General features: G+C 39.9%; 1 protein-coding gene across 1 annotated transcript in view; it reads left to right on the top strand.

Moving 5' to 3' along the window:
• RMDN3 (regulator of microtubule dynamics 3) overlaps positions 1 to 21,248 on the top strand; it is a 32,777-nt gene that overhangs the window by 3,027 nt on the left and 8,502 nt on the right. Inside the window, exons 3-8 of the mRNA XM_042881898.1 lie at positions 1,136 to 1,282; positions 5,266 to 5,533; positions 6,723 to 6,825; positions 8,302 to 8,362; positions 20,236 to 20,311; positions 21,066 to 21,143. Of these exons, the coding sequence (XP_042737832.1) occupies positions 1,136 to 1,282; positions 5,266 to 5,533; positions 6,723 to 6,825; positions 8,302 to 8,362; positions 20,236 to 20,311; positions 21,066 to 21,143 (733 nt within the window). The remainder of the gene's footprint in view (positions 1 to 1,135; positions 1,283 to 5,265; positions 5,534 to 6,722; positions 6,826 to 8,301; positions 8,363 to 20,235; positions 20,312 to 21,065; positions 21,144 to 21,248) is intronic.

Genomic DNA, 21,248 nt, shown 5'->3' with positions numbered 1-21,248 from the left:
CTGCTCTGCTGTGTTTTGTGTTCTACAGCACAGGGAAACATCTTGAACAGTTGGGTGTCTGTTAAATGGAAAAAGTGGAAAAAAATGTCTCTTTAGTTTCTGCTGCCGTTATATCTTGGCAGTGAGATTATGTTGAAATAAGACCAAGTGCTAGGTCCTGCACTTTGGTCACAGCAACCTCATACATCACTACAGGCTTGGGACAGACAGAGTTGCTGACAAAACTGCATGGAGGAGAAGGATCTGAGGGCATTAGTCAGCAGCTGGCTGACTAGTAGTGTACCTGGGTAGCTAAGAAGGCCAGTGGCATCCTGGCTTGTATCAGAAATAGTGCAGCCAGCATGAGCAGGAGGTGATGGTCCTTCTGCAGTCAGCTCTGGTGAGGCTGCATCTTGAATACTGTGTTCAGTTTTGGGTCCCTCAATGCGAGGAAGACTTGGATCATATCCAAAGATGGGCAACAGAGCCGTGAGGGGACTGGAGCACAAGTCTGATGGGGAGCAGCTGAGGGAACTGGGATTGTTTGGCCTGGAGACGAGGAGGCTCAGGGGAGACCTCATAGCTTTCTACAACTTCCTGTTGTAGAGGTTGTGGCAAGGTGGAGGTTGGCTTCTTCTCCTGGGTATCAGCAACAGGACAAGAGATGATGGCCTTGAGTTATGCCAAGGGAAGTTCAGGTTGGCTGTTAGGAAAAATCTCAGAAAAAGTGGTTGGGCATTAGAACAGGCTGCCTAGAGAAGTGATGGCGTCACTCTGGGGGATTTTCAAGAAAAGTAGAGATGTGGCACTGAGTGGTATAGTGGAGTTGGGTCCTTGGTTGGACTTGATGATCTTAGTGGTCTTTTCCAACCGTAATGATTCTGTGATTCTGCAACGTGTTTCAGAATTCCTTTGTTCACTGAGGAAAGCATATGATAAAATTATCCTTTACTGTGTGGATTTCAGTGGTCAGACTTGCTTTAACTGTAGAATACAGTCTTTGCTGTATGGTAATGAGATGTTTGTATAAGCAAGAGCAAACCACTTTGTGAATTCTTTGGGGCTAGAGCAAATTGGAGAGAAATTGCTGGAGAGCAGGAGGCGGAGTAGCACAATGTCAAGTGCTCATTTGTTCTTCTTTTTGCCTTTCTTACAGGTCCCATCTGGAAGAAACACAGAGAGTAGCACGCCGAAGGCGGTTCCCGTTCCATAGAGAAAGAAGTGATTCCACAGGGTCCAGTTCAATTTATTTCACTGCTAACTCGGGAGCAACCAACACAGATGATGGAGAAAGTGAAGGCGGGTAAGGCAAACACCATGTTGATGGCAGCTTTTGTAGGTTTTGGTGTCCAAAAGCTTGTTTCTGAGCAGTTTATAATGTGAAGGTGGGTTTTGTTTGTTTGTTTTTTCCTTCCAGTTGGCCTGAATTGTACCTTTGGAATATAGATCTCTCTCTCTCTCTTTATATATATATATGTATATATATGTTTGGATTACATCCTAAAGGTGCTTGCTGAAACCTGATAAAGTTCCCTGAGTATCTGAACAACTGTACAGATCAAAACAAACACACACACAGGTGCAAAACCTCTGAAGGTTTAATACAAAATATGAGGGTTGGGAGCATCAGTCCGTCATTGGTGTATTATGGGTGATAAGGAGCTTTTGCTCTTTTTTTTTTTAATTGTATGGAGTTAAATTTCCATACAATAAAAAATACATTATAAAGGGTCTAGAAAACTTGAGAAAGCTAAAATATATTCATGTTAATTACAGTGTCCTTTGCGTAGAGTATTTCTGCTAAACTTTTTTCAATATGGCACAGTGATCACTTATGTTGCTTAGGTTCTTTAAATACGGATGAAAACACACAAAAAAATCCAATCTAAGTGCAAACAGAGATCTGCTCCGTACATATTTCATTCTTTCTGATTAAATGCTTCTATGCCTTAATCAGATGAATTTCATAGCTTTTCAGATGTGTAAACGTTTTGTAAAACATGCAGTGCTGGCACTAACCATTTTCCCAAAGGTATGAAACATAAAATAAAGACAGAGTTTTATTACAGCACAGAGAGAAAGTCAGAATTTGGGTGTGCAGTGCTGTTTGGTAGCAGTCAAAGAAGCAGTGAGCATTAGAGAGTGACACTTCGTAGCACGTTTGTAATCAGAGCACAAAGCTGCCATTGCTGTAGCAGCCTCCTAGAATAAAGGACACAGATCTGAGGGAAAACGGGCTTTGTTGCTTCCATTAAAATACTGCGTTACTGTCTCAGTCAGTGCAATTTTAGAAGCAAGAAAGAGCTGATGAGGTCTCCTTTAGGTTATAGATGTGCTTCATTCATCTGAAGCGAGTGCTGAGTGTTCATAAAAAAAGCAGAATTTGGAGTGAGTGATTCATGGCAGTGTGACATTTAAGAAGGCTACATAGCTAATTTTAAATTGACAGGGCCTGTGCTAGCTGGTTAGTAATATATGTGTTCAGTCATCAGGTTTCCAACGTGTATTTTGTAAGGCACGCTAAATAGGAGAGTGTTTTTCAACAAAAACCTGTCCTGAGTGGCACCTGACCATTAGAAATGTATAAATTATGCTAAGGGCCAAGGAGGATCCTGAGGTTTGCTTGGGCTTTCACCTTGGAGGACCTTAAGTGAAGTGTGGAGCAGGGGATGTGTTTTCTTGTAGAACCTCATATATGGTTATGGCTATATGGGGTCATTGCTGTGATGTTGCTATGTGACGTTAGGGGGAGTTTTCACTTGTTGCTTAAAATATGTAAGTAGGTTTAGTGTTTGGTATGAAGAATTGGTGGGTAAGGTCTCATCTGATTTGATTTAAAAAGTTTGAGTAGTGTATCGTGTCACTCTGATCCAGTTTGTCATGTATGAATAGGTATAATGTTAGCAGTGTTGTCTTCTGTGGATACAACTTGAACTTTTCACTTTTTGGAAAACAAACTAAGCTTTTTAGCAGCCACTAGGAAGAAGAATAAGACTACCCTCAGCAGATACATTTCAGCCACGTATTTATTTCTGACAGTTACATTCTTTTAATGAAGTTTGGGGGGGGTAAGGGGGAGAAGTTATGTTTCAGCTTTATTTTTTAAACCACGTGAACATAAGCATCTTCTCTGATTTCATACATGATTGGCAAAAATCATTACAAGTTGTCATGAGCCTGAGGATCTTGGGCTGCTGCAGAACTTAATTTCTGTCTATTGTTTTGGCAAGGCTTTGGTCTTTTGGACTGCTTTGCTTTCTTCCACGTTCTTTTCAGTTCCAGACAATACGTTTTCATTTTCCATCAGGATGTGTGCCAGCCAGAGGCCTCAATATACAAAAGCCATTTAAGTACTTTCCTTCACTGTAAATTTCAGGAAAACAGTTGGATAACATCTAAATCCTGTAATTTTCCTAAAAACTCTGAGTTTATGAGGTTATAAAGCATTGCCTCTCTTGTAAGCTAGCAGCATCTTGTATGTGCTGTCCTGGAGAAAAAACACGTTTTTGTGTTGGAGAAAAAAAGGTCTATTGTTGCTTGTTTTTAAAGACCATATTGTATTTCAGCATGGGAAATGAAGTAAGTAAGCTGCAGTACTGAAATCTCTGCAGCCACCAGGAAAATGCTGTAGTGAAACACCATCCCTGCTGCAGAGCCCACAGGACAGGATGGGAAATAATGAATCAGGCTAAATGTAAGCAGCAAAGAGAATTGCAGGAGTTTTTGTTAAGTGCTGAAAATGAAGTAGTCTGGGGAACTGATAGCAGCATTACTAAGAAAATACCAAGAAATCAAGCTTTTAACTCAGTTTGAAATAGACCCGCACCAGTGTCGCCTACGTGGTTGCTACAGCATCCATTAAATTCATTGCTGCCTACTTAGTCTTAAGCTTGTTGTCTTGTGTTCAGCTTTGCAGTGATAAGGCTGATTGTTACTTTATTTTTCATCTTAATTTTTCACTACAAAACTGTACTTCTTAAAATTTATGGATGAGGGTTTTTATTTACTCTCTACCAGAGAGGGAAATGCTTGAGCAAAAGGGATGGTTCTTGGAAACTTGAAGTTTTGATAGCCAAATGCGTTTTGCTATCTGTGTGTGGCTAAATGGGTGTCACTGCTTTCTTCAGAGGCAGACCCTGCTCACATATCTCTGTCTGCAGACAAGGGCAGCTTCACACACAGAGCACAGGGCTCTGTCTTGAGTTACTTGAGCTGTAGTTACTCATTACCCCCAGGCTTGGTGGCTTTTAATCCTAAACAAAGTTTTCGGTACGTGGTTTGGTCACCGTTCATTTGGTTAACAACTGCAAACATCTAGAATTAAATATTTATGGGATTTGAAGTATTCTCCTTCTGAGGAGAGCCTTCTATCTGAATGTGGAAGTGCAAATTTCTGAAATCCCTGGGTAACTTGGGCTTATTCTTTGACCAAATACTCAAATAAATGTGAAGGGAGGAGAAATAATTTTAAAGAAACTTCTTAATCTATTAAATTGTTTGAGCGCTTAGTTATATAAGCATGCATCTTCCTGCAGCGATATCAGTCAATATGTAATGCTGTTTTAAATGTGCCCATGTGTATTTGGAGGAGCTCAGTTTTGGCCATTTTCAGAATCTCCGCTTTAAGCTTTATGGTATGTTGTTTGATTAAGTTAGCAGCTAATCATTGCTCACAGGGTGCCTTTCTGTGGCTCATCTGCCATCTCCTTGCTTGACTTCTCAAGTGAAATAGTTCGGGTCTCTCCCCTCCTGTTTTGCAATGTTTCACATGTCAGTGTGAACAAGCTGCTTTGTATTTAGCATTCAGACAAGGTGGTGGAGCTACTAAATATTGCCAAAACAGCCGTTGCATTTGAAACTCCTTGAAGCAGGCAAAAAGCCTCAAATTATATTTTCTACATGGATGAGTGTGCTGTATCTTTTGTTGAAGTTCGCTTTCATAATTCATACACTGAACTGAATAGTTCTGGTTCTAGTTTGTTTAATTTTATATTAAGAGACCGAAGATAAAATCATACAGATATTATGTGGGCACTTGTGACTGAGCTGTGCGTAAATTTGGGGGGCTTTCTTTCTGTCTTTCTTCAGCTCTTTATGGTTGCGTTACGTGAGAAATAACAAATGGTGTCATTTGGGAGACTTGAATTGCACAGTACTCTCTGGGCTAAACTAAGATATATTGCTCTATTAGAAGGGGTTTTTTTGTGTGCCATCTGCGTCCCAGCATAGCATCTCCACTGACTAATTTTACAATGTGTTGGTGTTTGTTTTTTTTTTTTCTGAAAGGTACACCACAGCCAATGCTGAGTCTGATTATGACCGAGAGTCTGAGAAGGAGAGTGAAGAAGGGGAGGACGAACTGAGCTGTGAAACAGTGAGAACAGCAAGACGGGATTCCCTGGATCTCATCAACGAGGATGAAACGCATTTAGTCCTTGATTCCTTGCAGGATGAAGGACTGAGCCAGCTACTGCAGCAGGCAGATCACTTGCACAGTGGTGATGAGCAGGAGAAGAGAGAGGGATTCCAGCTGCTGCTGAATAATAAACTGGTGGTAAAAGTTGCCTTTTGGTATTTTCCAGCAGTGATTTGTGACTTAGCTACATAGCTGGGAAAGAGGAAATAGCATTTCTTAGCGGGGTCCAGTTCTACACAACGGCTGGGCCAGTTTCCAGTTGCCGCCTTTCTCAGGAGCAGCTTGAAACAGGCTGAAGACCAAAACTGCTCAGGCTGCAGCAGCAAACAGTTCCAGTTGCCTGACCTGGAGTTCCACGTCTCCTCATGTCATCTCTTTCCCTTAGACAATATGTTGTGCATGTGTGAAACAACAGTATGTCGTAAGCTCAGTAAACTTCTAGAGAGCATTGACAGCATCATGTTTTTGTCACCTTAAAGCTAACGTGGTGATGTACCCTGCACTGAAATGTGACTGAATGTGACTGCAGCTGGTTCAGGCATGCCTGTGTCTGGAACTGTCATCCTCTGTTGGTGCTTTCTTAAGCCAGTGAAGGCAGCTTGTCAGGTTACCAGCCTTTTAAGCAAAACTTCTATTATTTCTGTATATAACAGGGGGAAGGTATTAAAAAAATGGTTTGTGGTGAGTTCTTATTCCAAGGAAATTCTTCTTTCCTTCCCATCAGAAGTAAATGGCAGCCCATCAGCTTCTCACATTATTTTATATGCTTTCTGTATTTACAGTGCTGTTGTAACATAAATCAGACTGTTGGGTGGCTGTGTTTCTAAGGGGTTTTGTTGTTGTTCTTGTTTTTCAAGTAAACTAGCATTTGTCAGAACACAGCTACTCCAAAATCGTGGTGTACCTATAGTACAGCATCTGGTTCGAGAATGATCCAAGAACTGAATATTTGAATGCTGGCTGACACATGGAAACAGTACTTTTAATCTGAGGTTGTTTCTTTTTTCCAGTGTTTTGAGATTAGTGGACACTGCTTAAAAAAGAATGGCCCCAATATGGCCTTCAGAGTGAAGGAGCAGTCTGCTGGAAGGCAGCAGTGATTAGACCTGTTCCTTAATTATTAATTTGGCTACTGTTTGCTCTTTTTTGGCTCTGCTTCAATTCTCATATTGAGGACTTCTAAAGTTTCAAAAAAATGTCCCTACAACTGCCAGTATGTATCCTCATTTGATTTTTTTTTTGTTTTTTTTTCCTTCTCATACTCTTTGTCAGTGGCAGAATGGATAGTTTATGTGGCTGATGCATCTTATTTATGTTTTTACTGCAGTATGCAGACCAGGGAGACTTTCTTTGGCGCCTAGCCCGAGCATATAGTGACATGTATGATATCACAGAAGACACAGATGAGAAGAAATCGTATGCATCTGATGGTAAGGAATTGCGTGCTCAAAGGGAAGGAAAGGTGCAATTCAAACCTGTGTTAAAATGTTGCTTTGTTAAAGGCAGTGTAAGTAGACCAAGGGCTTATGTAAAAGTTCGTTTGCCAAGCCTATTTCATATATATCCTGTCTGATAGTAAGTTAAGTAAGTTTATGCTGTAATCCGTTTAATTTTTTGTTGTTGACACTAGCAAGTATAACAAAAACAAAGTTTAAAATGTGTATTTCTTATTGAAGTCCATTCAATTTTATTTCTTCATTCTCCTCTATTTCAACTGTAATTTGTGTTCAAGATTGTAGATGGGTCAGCAAAAGCAAAAAATAATCTTTTTATGTTAAAGGTGTGCAAGAAAAGATAAAATAATCTCTATCTAGTGTACAGCTAACTAAATAGAATTGTTTAATGCTGTAACAATATAATTGTTTTTTTGGAGATCATTGTAGCCTTTTGCAATGTGAAATTTTAACTTCTGTTCTGATACTTTCTTTGCTGTTTATAGGTGCTTAGTTCCCACTTTTTTTTTGAGACTGCAAGCTCTTGAAGGAAGGGGGCAAGTGTGGCAAACTAGATCAAAAGCTGTGAAATGAATCAGATTAAAACCATTGCAAACTCCTGCAAACTCCTGTTTTCTCATCACGTTGAGGAAGATATTTTCATTACATGTGAATGTACTTTCAAACATGGTGAAACCATATTGACAGGTTAACATAATTTGCTACTTAAAATTTGCATGAGCTCTTTAAGAGGTTTTGGATGCTCAGTATTGCTGTGAGAGTGTGACGTTTTGTGGGGATATGGTTTCACACTGGGAGCTCAGCTCTGCTGTGTCACTCTCTGGCTCTTCCTCCTCAAGAAAAGAGGGAAAAAGTAGGATGACAAAAAATCCTGTGAGTTAAGGACAGGGAGATCACAAAGACCAGCGAGAACTCCAAGCAAATTAAAATTGCCTTTCCCCCATCCACCTTCTATGTCCTTAAAGCGGAGAAGGGGAACAGCAAATGGGTTTTGCAGTCAGTCCAGAACACCTTGTCATCCCCTGCTCCTTCATCCTCACTCTCTTCTCCTGTTCTGCCATGAGATGCAGAACTACTGCTCAGGAGTACCTCCTGCCCTCCTTCTGTACTGACCTTGGCTGATGCAGGGCTACTGTTTCTCCCAGTTTGTCGCTCCCACACAGCAGTTTTTGCCCTTTTTTCAATGTGATTTCTCAGAGGCATTCTGGCTGGTGGTGGGTCCCTTTAGGATCTTGCTCTTAGTTAACAAGGGGCAGCTGCTGGGCTCTGCTCACCCCTCCTACAGCTCCTGTTGCTACCAGAATCTTGTCACTGAAACCCGGTACAACAGAATGTTTTTGAGCCCAGTATTATAACACTAACAAATATATAACTTTTCATGCCATTCTGTTATTGTACCCTTAGCAACTTTAAAGAAAGAAGTTGAAAAATGACTGAGTTTCTTATTTGCAGGGAAAGAAGAGCTGCAGATTGCCTTTCAGAAGTGGGATCAAAGTGCTGAGTGTCATCAGTGGTATGTAACTCTGAATTTTGTTTTTAAAAAGCAAGGGGACTGCTGTGAGCTGACCTGCATTTAAAAACTTGGAAAAAATAACAGAAAGCTCATCTGCGTTTAGAAGGAATGTGCTACTGATGCTATTTTTACCTGTTGAAAAGACACTTTTACCAGCTTTGGCTAACTGTCATAAGTAATGTCTTGATAGACAGCAGGTTTTGTTGCAGTTATAAACTTTGTTTTGCTTTGTTTTTGCCTCTTTAATTATGAATTTCTCTTTGACGAGATGAAGTTCTCTGGCAGCATGAAGGCTTCTGTGCATCTGTGCCCAGCAAGGCAGACTGGTGGTGGTGGTAGTGAAGGATGCTCTTCTATTTGGGCTTGAAGAAATACAATGGGTTTTAGGTGAATTAATACAATGAGCTCTATTAAGTATAGCTCCAGTGTAAATTCAGCAGGCTAAAACCGCCTTGTCTTTGGACTGCTTATAGGCTCAGTGCACTTATTTTACAAAGGTGAAATGAATGAAAATTTGCTTTAGAAGCTTTTCAGGGAATGCTAAAATAGAATGTGGAGGACGATTTACTTAGCAGCTGGCTTTTGGGCTCCACATCTGTGTCTTTTGGCACAGAAACTCCATCAACACCACTTGGTTATTGTGCAGATCCTGGGAAAATGCATATTTGAACATCCTGTGTGTAGAGGGGCTGCCAAAAAATGTTTGATGCAGATAAGTTGCAGCGAGCTAGTTCCTGAGTTTGAACCCTCAGTATGGTGAGGCTTGCTTTTATTTGACAAGTCCTCTGTTTCATTTGGTCCCTTTCCAGATCCCTGTAGAGTGAGATGTGTATCGTTGAAAAGCAAAGCTCACAGCCAGCTGCACAGCTGTGGGGACATTCTTGAGAGTTACATATTAAATATGCATTATTTTTACTTTGTGTTCCTCCAACACTCTTGGGTTAATTATTGATATTTCAGTCTGTTACTGATATTTCAGTAATGCTTTTCTGCACAGAGATGCTTGCCGTTTGTCAAGAGTGATGTATTTGCCTCAATCAGTTAGGCCTGTTAGCATGGGCTCAGTGCTGTGCCAGTGTTCTTCCATTCATCTTAATTCTGGAAGAAGGAGAAACATTATTCTCAAAAGATTTTTAGTCTTCTGGAAAGTGTCTAATGGCTATAGTCTGATCATGTGTGCTGCTTGTCACACCACAGAGCACTCTGGCTTTGAAGTGTGTTGAGATAACAGTAGTAGCACCATATGGCTTTCTTTGTTATATATCAATGTGTAGATTTCTTTTTTGCATGAGAAAAGATGAAATGATCTGTAATTTAACCAAGCAATATCCATGTAAATGCTCCAGCTGCTAGGATTTCAATATGGAGGTAGGGAAGCATTGAGGTACACAAGCACAAGGAGGATGCAGAGCTGTTGTAGCAGGTCCAGGGGAATCCATGACTGACATTTAAAATAGAGCAAAAGTAAAATGAATGGTTTTTATTAGAAGCTGTTGGGTAAACAGGATGAAGAGTGTCTCTGCCAATCAACATCCATGCTCTTCTCAGATTACAGTAATTTGACAGTTGGACTCTGATCTTGGAGGTCTTTTCCAACTTCAGAGATTCTTTGCATCCTTGATTTGGAGGACAGGTTGGATCGCTGACCTCTAAATAAAAGTATTTATCGTCTTGGAAATATCATGCTTTTCAACTCCTAATAATTGAATGCTGTTCTCAATTAAAGCTTTGATATGAATCAAAGGAGAGACAACATAACCAATTCCTAGCATGTTATGGGGCTTGGTGTTTTCTGCTAGGCGAACATCTTGAAAGAATCTGGTTTTGTGTGTTATTTCTTGTGGCTTTTATGTTGAGTCTTGAAGTTTCTAAGTCACTTTAGTATCTGAATTTTTGACATTTTTCAAAGCAGGGTTCTAATTCAGGATATAACATTGATAGCTGTATAATTGATGGATATCAAGATGTTACAATCACAAAATAAACAAGAGAGTTAGGCGAAGTGGACTACGATAACAAGAGAGAATAAATGGAGGGCTTACCCTTATGCTGGGCTCACCACAAAACACCAGAAGGAGGGATCTCCAGACAAGGTCCTTCCCCACTGGTAGCCAGCTCTTAAATAGGTCTAGGAGGGGTGGAGCCAGGCTCCATCCCTTCCAGCAGCACAGGTGAATTGCCTTCACCTGTGCTCCTCTGGCTGACTCATGGCTCGCCTCAGGTGATCAATCAAAGAGAGATTCAGGCTGTGACTCAGTAGTTCCCATACAGTAGCTTAGCTCTGTCATTCAGAATTGTATTGTAGCTGTAATGGGATGTTCAGTCATGTTTCTAATATAAAATGCCAGGCCTTGGGATCTGGGCACACTGCTGTGTGTTCTCTGAGTTCTCTGTACCTGTATTACAGCCTGCTCTTCCCTGAACAGCTTTAGTTAAAGGGTGCACAGTTCTTGTCCTGTTGGACCTTTTTGCAAACAGAGGTAGGCCTCTGCACATCAGCTTCTTGCTGTTAATTATGGAGAACAGCTGCAGAGAGGGCTTTTTCCCTGCTTAGTTGGCTTTAAGCTTGTTAAGCAGGATAGAACATGCTCTGCATTCAATCTAATAATTGTTGGTAGCGAAGCTTATTTTTCCTCTGTCTTATGGTTATTGCAGTAATGAGTGACATTTTAAAGCAATAAGGGAAGAAAGAAATGCTATGAACAAGAAGGCACTGCTGAGAGCTGGCTGAGGCAGCAGTGGTTGGAGCATGAATGGCTGCAGCCTGGGATGCTTTGTGACTGCGAGGCTTTGGCAGCATGAAAGTGCTTTCTGAATGAGAGGGAAAGCAGTAAGTGTCTGGGACTGTCTGAGCTAACCTTGGGATCTGCCCAAATGCAGAGGAGAAGCCTTGCATGGATCTCCTGGGTCTTCTCAACATTATATTTGGTGCAAAGCTGCTTTTGTGGTTGTTTGCTCTTGGAACCCAGCTGGTCCCAAAAGAGCCATCTCTGCAGAGCTGGCTGAAAGAGAGCTGAGATCTGATGAGTGCAGCATGGATGAGTCAGCTTGTGCACAGCAGGATTGATCTCTGGCTGTGTTTTCCTTGCAGGCACCATTCTGGAATACAGAAACATGTAAGGGTTGTTCTGAGTGTCCGACATATGTAGTGCCTTTAGAATGGGCTCACATGAGAGCTGATGAATGCTTTACCAAGTGTTCTTATGCCTGTGTACTCCCGTTGTGGTATTATCTCATTCTTATTTTTTGATACTGACATAAATATAATTCTTTTGCTGTAATTGTAAAAGATCTCTGATTACAGAATCATAGAATCATTAAGGTTGAAAAAGACTTTCAAGATCATCACCACTACGTCCAGCCATCTAACCATGCCCATTAAACCATGTCTCACCATGATCAGGTAGATACGATACCCAATTAAATAATTTGCATAGTAAATACATTTCAGCTCATGAGTAGGAGAACAGCACAGACTTGTAGGTTTGTTCTTGCTTGCTATTAGAGATGGATGGAGATAGATTGTTTTACAAACCCATGCATTTTGCTGCTTAGACATAAGTGTGTGACATCCTCATGAATGAAGTGAGAGAAAAGCTTAATCATTGTTAGAATCCCCTACCCATTTTGGCATGTGTTTGTAGTGCAACTTCAAGCACCTAACAGCAGCCTTAAAGTTCAAGATCAGGATTTAAGTGTTTGTGGATTGCTGTCCAGAACTGATTCATTTTGAGCTGTGCCTCAATTTTGGGCTGAGCTTTTCTTGTGTTGCCCAGGTGGTTTAAACAGGGGATTCTTTCAGTTAGGGACAGAACAGAATACAGCAAACAGGAATAGGCAAGGTATTTCAGCATACACAGGAGGAAGAATAGCATGCAGTAAGAGCACCTGATGGCGTTCCCCATTTTCAGGAAGGTCCTTCCCTTCTACAAGGCTGTCAGCATCCTGAGTGTCTCTGTGTCCTGAGCCCTGGAGATGCTAGGGCTGATGAAGAAGAGCCAGGGAAGAGGAAAGCTGTGAAAACTATGGGCATGAACAGAGGGATAATTTCAGCAGGGATAATTTCAGCAGGGATAATTTTCTTCCTTTTTTTCACTCCTTTTGGAGACAGTGAAGTAAGTTGACATTTACAGTGTGTGGGTTGCTTTTTATCTGTTAGACAAGAAAAAGGAGATGTCTTGTTTAAACTGAAACAAAGGCTGTTGGCTACAAATTGCCCCCAACGTGCTCCCTTTTCTTTTTTTTTTTTCCATCTCTTGAGGGACACTTATAATGAAAGTGGTGCAAAGGGAAGTGTGTAGCATGGAAATAATTTTGAGTTTCTGTACCCTGTTCCCATGAAAAATTTAGCCACTGTTATTTCTCTAGAATGTAATCCTTTGTTCCATGCTTGCTGCTGGAGAGCAGCAGGTGATGTTAATGAAATTTTCAAGTATTAGTCATATTTCTGATGAATCCTGAAATTGCAGAAGTAGGGAGATTGTTTGGAAATAATAACTGAGTTCCATTTTGTTGTATACTGTTTCATTTGCATTTAGGTCTTCTAGATGAGAGCTTTTAAACTGTACATCTACTGAGATGTAGTTTTGATGTGTCAGCAACAATGTTATCTCTATTATGTTTAAATATATGGTTCTGAATATAAAAGCTGTAATTTCTAATTGTGCTTAATACTTGCTTTGAACTTCATTGGGATAGAAGGGAGAATAGTCCTAAAGGTTATGCTTATGTTCACTAGGTCTCTTCTTAGGTTGCAAGTTTCTTTAAGAGAAGAAGATCAACTAATTTGGGCTATTCCACTAAATGTGTTTTGTTTGTCTTTCCATCTTGTTTCTACCTTTTTAGCAGGAATTCTGAGCAGTTGAACCAAGTAGTCTTGGTTCCTTCTTAAGATTTCTGTATTGCCCTTTTTTGAGGGCTTGATTCCAACTCATCAGAGCACTTAAAGAAGAGCTAGGTTATTACTACCATACCTGTTGCTGCCCTTTCTTGGCTGCTGGTCTTCTCCATTTGAAAAGCTTTTAGGCACACAAAGTGACTGACATTTGAGTATGAGTTCTGAGAAATGAGGTCTTAACAGCATAGGTATGTCAATAGAAATCCCTCATAGCAAAACTGGTGGTGCTACAAACCTGGGAAACAGCTTATGCACTGCGGAAGACTTTGTTCTGAAGCTCTTCTCATCAGTGTTGATGAAGATGACACCTTCCTTGAAAGCAACAGTAGATCCTGCAGTAAGTCATTATGATAGAAGTATCTTGCCAAGATATGTGCCAGGCTCTTTCAAAGTAGTTCTTGGGGAAAACTTTTTCCACTAAAACCAGAGGTTTAAATGAGCACAGAGTCACCATAAAAATGATACATTACATGGAATAATTACCATTTGTGTCTTCAGGCTTTGCTGAGAATGAATACATATTGTTCTGCAAACACACATGGTTCATTCCTAGCACTTCCTGAGGCAGACTAGAGATCTTTTAGATGAAACCAACTTGGAAATCAAACAGAACTGAAGACACGCTTTGTATTCCAGCTTCGGTAACTAATAAAGGCTTCAACCTTTTCTAGGATTAAGGAAAAATTGATTGGGGTATGGGTAGGGAAAGGGGGCATTTCAGCCTTTCTCTTTTGTGACAGTGATCAGGTTTGACTTAAATCACAAATGAAGATTAGTTTTGGTTATAGCCAGCTAACTGTATAGACTCCTTACTTAATGTAATTAGCCAGGATTACTTGCTCTCCAGATATTGAAAAAAAAATTAACATGTGGAACTATTTGTAAGAGAATAGAATAGTTGGTCTACTTGCCATAACATTTGAGTTTGGCAGTGTTGTGCCAGCTTTCTGTTCCTGTAGTTTTGTGGACTCCATCCATCTGATTGTCGTTTTCTTTTTGTTTATTACTCAAATATTCTGCATACCACTTGAGCTGAGGCATTCTAGTACAGCATCATATTATTATCTTGGGCTACTTATGGTCTACTGTTTTTAATTTGATTCTCTGCTACCACCCACCCATTACTAGATGAATCTTCAAACATAGGCTGACCTGCCATCTATTTAAATTTAATCTGTTACATTATCCAGCTTCATGAAGTTATTTAACAGTGACAGCACTGATGTCAGGGGAATCTTTTGCTGCACCATTCAATATCTATTAATTCAGTCAGTCTCAGAAAAAGTTGATCATGTAAAATTGGGATAAAGGAGACCCAGGTAATTTATTCACTCCAAAACAAAAACCATGTGCTTTCTGATGAATATCTTCCAAAGCAGATTAGGTGGACCTCCAGCAGTGAGGCTCCCACACTAACCCTTCGATGAAGCACAGATCACCTCTGCATATGGTTATTCTCATATTCTTTGTTTGCCAGTGATAATGCCTGTAGTTTTTCAGAATTGTAAAGTTTTAATGACCACAGGTATGTGAATATGAGATATCTTTTTCAACATTTAGTCTTTGTTTAACACCATTTCCTCCCAGCCTGTCAGCCTTCATTCTCTATGACATATGCTGTTGCGGGGTGATTTGTGTTTGGCTTTTTTAGTTTGGGTTTCTTTTAGGGGTTTATTTCTTGTTATTTTCCAAGAAATTTCTGTGTCTCAAGCCCAGGTTGTTCAAAGTTTTTTTTTTTTTTTTAATTTTCCTATATAAAGCTAGAAGTTTTGCTTCCACAGTAGTCCCAAACCAACCTGTCAGGGTATGAATGTTGCATGTTCAAGAAAGCATAGAATAGGTAAGGTACATAATTAACCATATCAACAGATAGCAGAGAATCTCTGTGAAATTAAATTCTGTGTTGAAGTACATAGAAAATATATATCATTAATTGACTCAGATTGTCATACACAAGTTTGTGAATTACTTGATAAGGATATGGCTATGTTCCAGAGCACTGAAAACAGAAAAACAAGTCTCAGTTTGGCATCAGTAGAGTAGGGTTTGGAGTATATTAACAGCAAAACCATTGTATGGACATTACCATGAAGTACTGAAATTGAATGTCCTTGTACAGGAACATGGGAAAGATTTAAGTAAGTAACAGTAACTTCAAAAGAAACAGAATGACTACAGAAGAATTTGAGTACAGGAAGGGAGCTAGCAGTAAAGTGCTTATAGATAATTCAGAGCTTGTTTAAAGACTGTTTTGAAGATTTAATGTAAATATAGGCTACTCATTAATAAAAATAAAAGAAGCCTTTAATCATGGTACTTGTAGAATTTCCTTTAGACATCAGAGGAGGCTATGGAAACTACAAGATGACATCCTCAGAGTTCTGTGCAGTAGAATGGCTCAAACTAAAGCTAAGCCAAAACTGGCTTTTGAAAGTTGCTGAAAAATGTCATTGCATGCAGTGACTATGTAAAAAGTATTTTTAGACTTCATCAAATGCAGGAAACAAAGCATCAGTGGCAGGAAACAGGTTTTAGTGCACATTTCTTCAGAATAACTCACTTTAGTAGAGGACAGTTCAGACAAGCTGTATGGATTTGATGTTCATTTACCTCAGTCAAAATGATGATGCTAGGCAAGACCAAGATGCCATCTGGAATATTTTTGTTGACACTTCCTCACTTAACACCTGTAGCTCTGATGGCTTATGATGTTGAAGTCTTAATTGCAATGTAAAACCAGGTCTGTAGGAAGTCCATCTTTTCCTGGAAAAATATGATCCTCAACAACATGAACAGGAGGAGCTGCTGCAAGATGTTTCTATGTTTCTCCTACAACTTTTTTTTTGCTAGGTTTGGTTTTTAATTTTAGGGATAGTGTCTTAAAATGACTCACCCAAGAAGATCTACACTAACAGAGCAGTGTCTTAGGCTGTGGCTCTAGTGGTGTTCACAGGTAGGGTTTGATCAAGAAAAACTTTGTGTCATTCATTATGAAGTAGTCATCTGGCTATGAATGCCTACAATTCATGGGAAATCAAGGTAGCTACTGCTAGTATTAGTTCCAGAGTATTAAATATTTTATATAATATGAGCTTGCCATCCCCACAGAGTCTGCAGCATGTTTGAAGGTCTTTGGGATATAGACATAAAGAGGAATTCCTTTGGAAAGGAAATGTTGTGCTTCAGAAGCACAGGTCCAAAGGACAGAGTGCAGAACCTGTGTGGATAAAGCAAACAGTTTTATTACAGGCAGAAAACTCTGTACTATAAAACAACATACGTGCATATGCATGAAAAGATTTTTCGTCCACTAACTATTCAGAAAGTGGCAGAATACCATGCACGGTGACCCATGTGGGTCAGTCAAAGGGTAAAATGTTTTAACATCTCAAAGTTTGGTGTGGCCCCAAAGGAAAAAGCAAGCTTTTCATCTAAATTGGCTTTTAAAACTGTATTTCGTTCTGGAAGATACAGGGTGGATATCATGGGCTAGGTATGTTTTATTTCATACATCATCTGGAAGGAACATTTATAGACTTTTGTTGCATTGTGGAAATGGTATTGAGTGCATCTTTCACATCAGATATACTTTAACTTCTGAGATTAATGCAGACAGCAGCCTTTAAATACATCTGTTGCATAGAATCAAGTTCATGTCTGTGGACAGCAGGCAGTTCTCTGAATTTATAAATGAAATGTTTTCAAAGGAGTAGTGGAACGCATTCTGAGAAGTGTTTCTATATACAACCTTGATTTTATGCATCAAGATTTTATATAACTACATAAAATCAATTCTATATACTTATATATGTGTCTAGGTCATACAGTTTAAAGCAGCGAGTCAGAACAGGGATGAAACTGCTGTTCATCACTCTGTTCTGTGGTGTGATTCCCAACTGTGAGAATACACTTTTTTTTTTTTTTTTTTAAATTTCTATGGAAAATTGAGACAATAATAAATTAGTCTTGCTCTAATCCAGAGCAATTTATTGTGCTTAAACTTGCAGTGTGTACGCCAGTATCACCGAGTGTTTTATTTAAACCATCCATGCTCTAGAGTGCTGCTGAGTATGTTGGAATGGGAAACAAGGCAGCATAATTAGTGCTATGTGAATTTACAGCTCAGCCTACTCTCCAGCTCTCTGGACAAGCTTCTTATTTTTTCCTTTAATCTTGTCTCCCCTTGTTTTGAAGTTTAGGAAAGCCTGATTTCAACCCCTTAGCTCTGTATGGCCATTAGTGACAAATGCTCATTAATTTAAGGTTGAGTTTCTGGGAATTTTGCTGTTTCTCCCAAGGTACTGAATCCCAAAATTAATAAACATTTGAATTTCTGGTGTGTTTCATTGCACAACTACATGGTAGTTGTCTCATTTCTTTACAAGTGAAGAGGCTCAGTGCACAGGTAGGTAAAAACTGGTAAAACTCATAAAATATTGCCAAAACTTCTCAATTTGATATAAAAAAAAACTTGAAGCTCTGCTCCTCTCAATTATTTACTTGATTAGGAAGGGATTTATTCTTTCTGTCTTTTAATCTGACTCTTGTTGATGAAAGTTGAGCTCTGACCTAAGGTTTTCATCTGTTTGCCTTGTGTGTGATGAAATCTCTCTCTTGATTTACTGTCAGTGTTGTTTGAATAACGCCAAACAGATTTATGGGCTAGCATTAATATTTTCAGCTCACAGCTTGTGCTGGTTGACTAGCAGAATAATCTAGCTCATTGGTTTGTTGGGTATTGCAATGTAAAGTTAGTTGAGTATTTGTGAAGTAAAACTTGATCTGAATAAAATGCAAAGACTTCCATGTCCTCATGCTGTTGTCAGCTGGCCAATTCAATTTACTTCTTGTCTTATTCAAAAGGAGGCACCAGCAGACTTAACTAGTGAGTCTTTGAAACTGTTTGAAGAGATAAGAGCTGTATTTGGGCTGGCAAGCCACCCTGGCCATGAGGCTGTTGGTGCTGGGCTGTGTATTTTGTGTTCAGAAGCCAAAAGTCCTGCTTTCAAATGGAAGTCAGCCAGAGTGCAGCATTGGAAATAAAGCTCCATCAAAGCTGTGTGTTCTGAGCCTGGGGATTTGAGAAGGAAGAACAAGCAGGTTCTCATCTGGGGATGTATTCTCTCCTGCTGCACAGAGTTTATTTTCTAATGAATGGGGAAATCCTTACAGAGCTGAGAGTTCTGTGGGAACTTGTGGCTTGACCTTAATGAGTAGTTCTGGTTAATAGTTAGTCCAGCAAGTCTCATAATGCAGGGTTTAAGTAACTTCTGAGACATTGATCCTTGTAGTTATCAAGTGTTTACAAGTGATGAAATCCCCAGTCCGAACTCATTATTCTTAATCTATCCTATTATTGTTAGCCTTTGTGCAACTTGGTAGTGCCTCATGTGGCAATTCATCTGAAGACATTTCACAAAAGAGATTAAAATAAATAGTTCTGAAGAACAGGCCAAGCTAAACAAACAGAAGAGGAAAGAGCAGGAAGCCATCCTGGTGCTGCAGAAAGGGAGAGGAAGGGAAGCTAAAGACCTCAAGAAATCTCGGATCAGAGTTTCATATGTAGAAACCACCACCATGCTCTGGATCTTGAGGCACAAATTAGAAAGAATGTTCATGCTAAGGTTGCTCTTCCTGGGACTGCAATAAAAGACCAATTCATAGAATCATAGAATGTCCTAGGTGGGAAGGGACCTTAACAAAATAGTTCCAACCCTCCTGCCATGGACAGTGTTGCCATTCACAAGGTCAAGTTGCCCATGGCCTCATCCAGCCTGGCCAGCGATGGATCAACCATAGCTTTTCTGGGCAACCTGTTCCAGTTCAGCTATCTCTTGCTTTATTTCTTACCTCTTGTTTCATGACAGGTCTGCTGTTAACTGCTTATTTTACTAACATTTCAATGGTCTGCTTAAAAAAATAAAAATGTGATCTTTATTTTTACTTGACAAACAAGTATTGCGCCACTTGATGTTGGTATGCTGGTTGTTGGAGAGGTCAGGCGAGGCTCCCCTCATCCCATTGCATTTATGGGAACGGACTTGTAAGGCTTGCCCTGGGGAGGAAGGGAGTGGTATAAAGGAAGATTATACAGAGTTTTACGTTGTATTTAATGTACATGTCCAGAAGACTTAAATAGTATGGCTAGAGGAACCATATTGAGCTGGGACCCTGGAGGGTATAATGAGGAGACAGAGGATCGGGCAGTATGAACAGGGCTGCAGATATGGCTAAAGAAGTCACAAAGGAGATGAAATTGCATCTTTCTTCTATATTCAGCTTTATTTTTGAGTCTCTGAACCAATTTCAGGGAAGAGCAGTGTGTGGGAAGGTGAGATGGGAGAGTGTAAATCCATGGGTAATCAGCTTCCCTGCTTTAACTGCTACAAAATAACTGCTTATGCTAGCTTTGAATTGTAGTGTCTCTTGTTAGAGAAAACTAAATTGCCTTGAGCTTGCAGCACTCAAACGATGTTATTTTGTTTCCCAAATTCAGTGGTTGCTCAGGCTGCAAGACATAGGTAGGTTGTCACAGTATTTTCCCTCCTAGTAGGCATCCTAGCCTAGCTAGGGTAGCTAGCATGCTATGGATTTGCTGTTGTGTAAGGGAGATGCCTGTGCATCTTAGAGCTAATTAGAGCTTTTTGCAATTCTGGCTCCTGCTTCAGTAGGATTTGCTCTTCAGCATTCTATATTTTCACACAATTCATTGCTGAGTAAGGAAATTTAGGATGTAGAAGTGCACTGGAAGACTTTCCACGGTCAGTGCAATGAACAAAAGCTACTCCTGCTCAGTTGCTGACATCCTTGGAGCTACTGCCTTCCCATGCAAAAAGTGCTTGCTGCATAGGTCCCCTCCCTGTAGAAGATGTGAAGCTTAAATGTGCTCTTATCTTCAGAAGGAAGATACATGCAGAATGTAGATGTATATTTAAAACTGCCAGTTTAGTTTCATACAGATGCCTTCTTTATGCAGGTATGCCATTCTCTGTGGGCAGCTAGCAGAACATGAGAGCATCCAGAAGCGCATTCAAACTGGATATATTTTTAAGGTGAGTGAAAGGAGCATGCTGGCTTGTGTGTGTGTTACGCAGTACTTCTCTAGTAGGGTAAGTTAGGAAGACAGCTCCAGCTTTTAGCAGAGGAGTTGTAGGTCTCAAAGGGATGCTTTTAAGGGGTGGTTTGGATGAGGAAGGTGATTCCAGCAAGAGGTGCTGAGGCTGACTGGTTTCACTCTGCATTTGTGCACACTGTAAAGTCAGAAAAAAGATGAAGAATAAAAGTCTTGCAAGTAAAATACAATCCCAGTGAGAACTTTAGATGTGAAATTATCATATGGTAATAAGATACCAACTTTTCCTGCCTGCTTGCACCCTCCAGTAAGTACCAAATAATGAATTTTCAAAGGTGGCTCATCTGCTTCAGGTTCTTAATTTGCCTTTCAGCCAAAACTGGGATGTTGCAGGGAAAGGAGATGCACCAGTTGCTGCAGAACTGGCCACATAAAATTAGTGAGTTGGCAGCTATTCACATAACCACTAATTTGGTTATGTCAGGTTAGGAAAAGGAGGTAGAATAAAGTGAAGGGCAGCTTCTTTTTTTTGCATGCAGTAATTCTTTTTTCTGATAAAATGCTCATTTGGGGTTCATTGAAACATTTTAAAGAAAATTTGGAATCTCTTGGTCGCTGTAGTTTTCCTGATCGCTGACAAACTGTGGGCTTATTCCTTTCCTCTTTCCAAACATGCTCATCTGCTCTTGGCTTCTAACAAGAACGTAATGTGTGTTGGTGATAATTTTCCATAGGAACACATTGATAAAGCGATTGCTCTGAAACCTGAGGATCCAAAGTCTTACTACCTTTTGGGCAGGTGGTGTTACCAGGTAAAACAGCTTGTTAATATTGATTACTTACTTCTTCCCTGGAATTTACTTCCTTGTTTGAGTGAAAGCTAGGTGGATTTAAGCCTTAACCAACGAACACAAGGG

The sequence above is a fragment of the Lagopus leucura genome, unplaced genomic scaffold, assembly GCF_019238085.1.
Source record: "Lagopus leucura isolate 7727_CA_CO unplaced genomic scaffold, USGS_WTPT01 Super-Scaffold_100033, whole genome shotgun sequence".
Classification (NCBI taxonomy): domain Eukaryota; kingdom Metazoa; phylum Chordata; class Aves; order Galliformes; family Phasianidae; genus Lagopus; species Lagopus leucura.
This window is presented reverse-complemented; position numbering and strand designations above follow the sequence as displayed.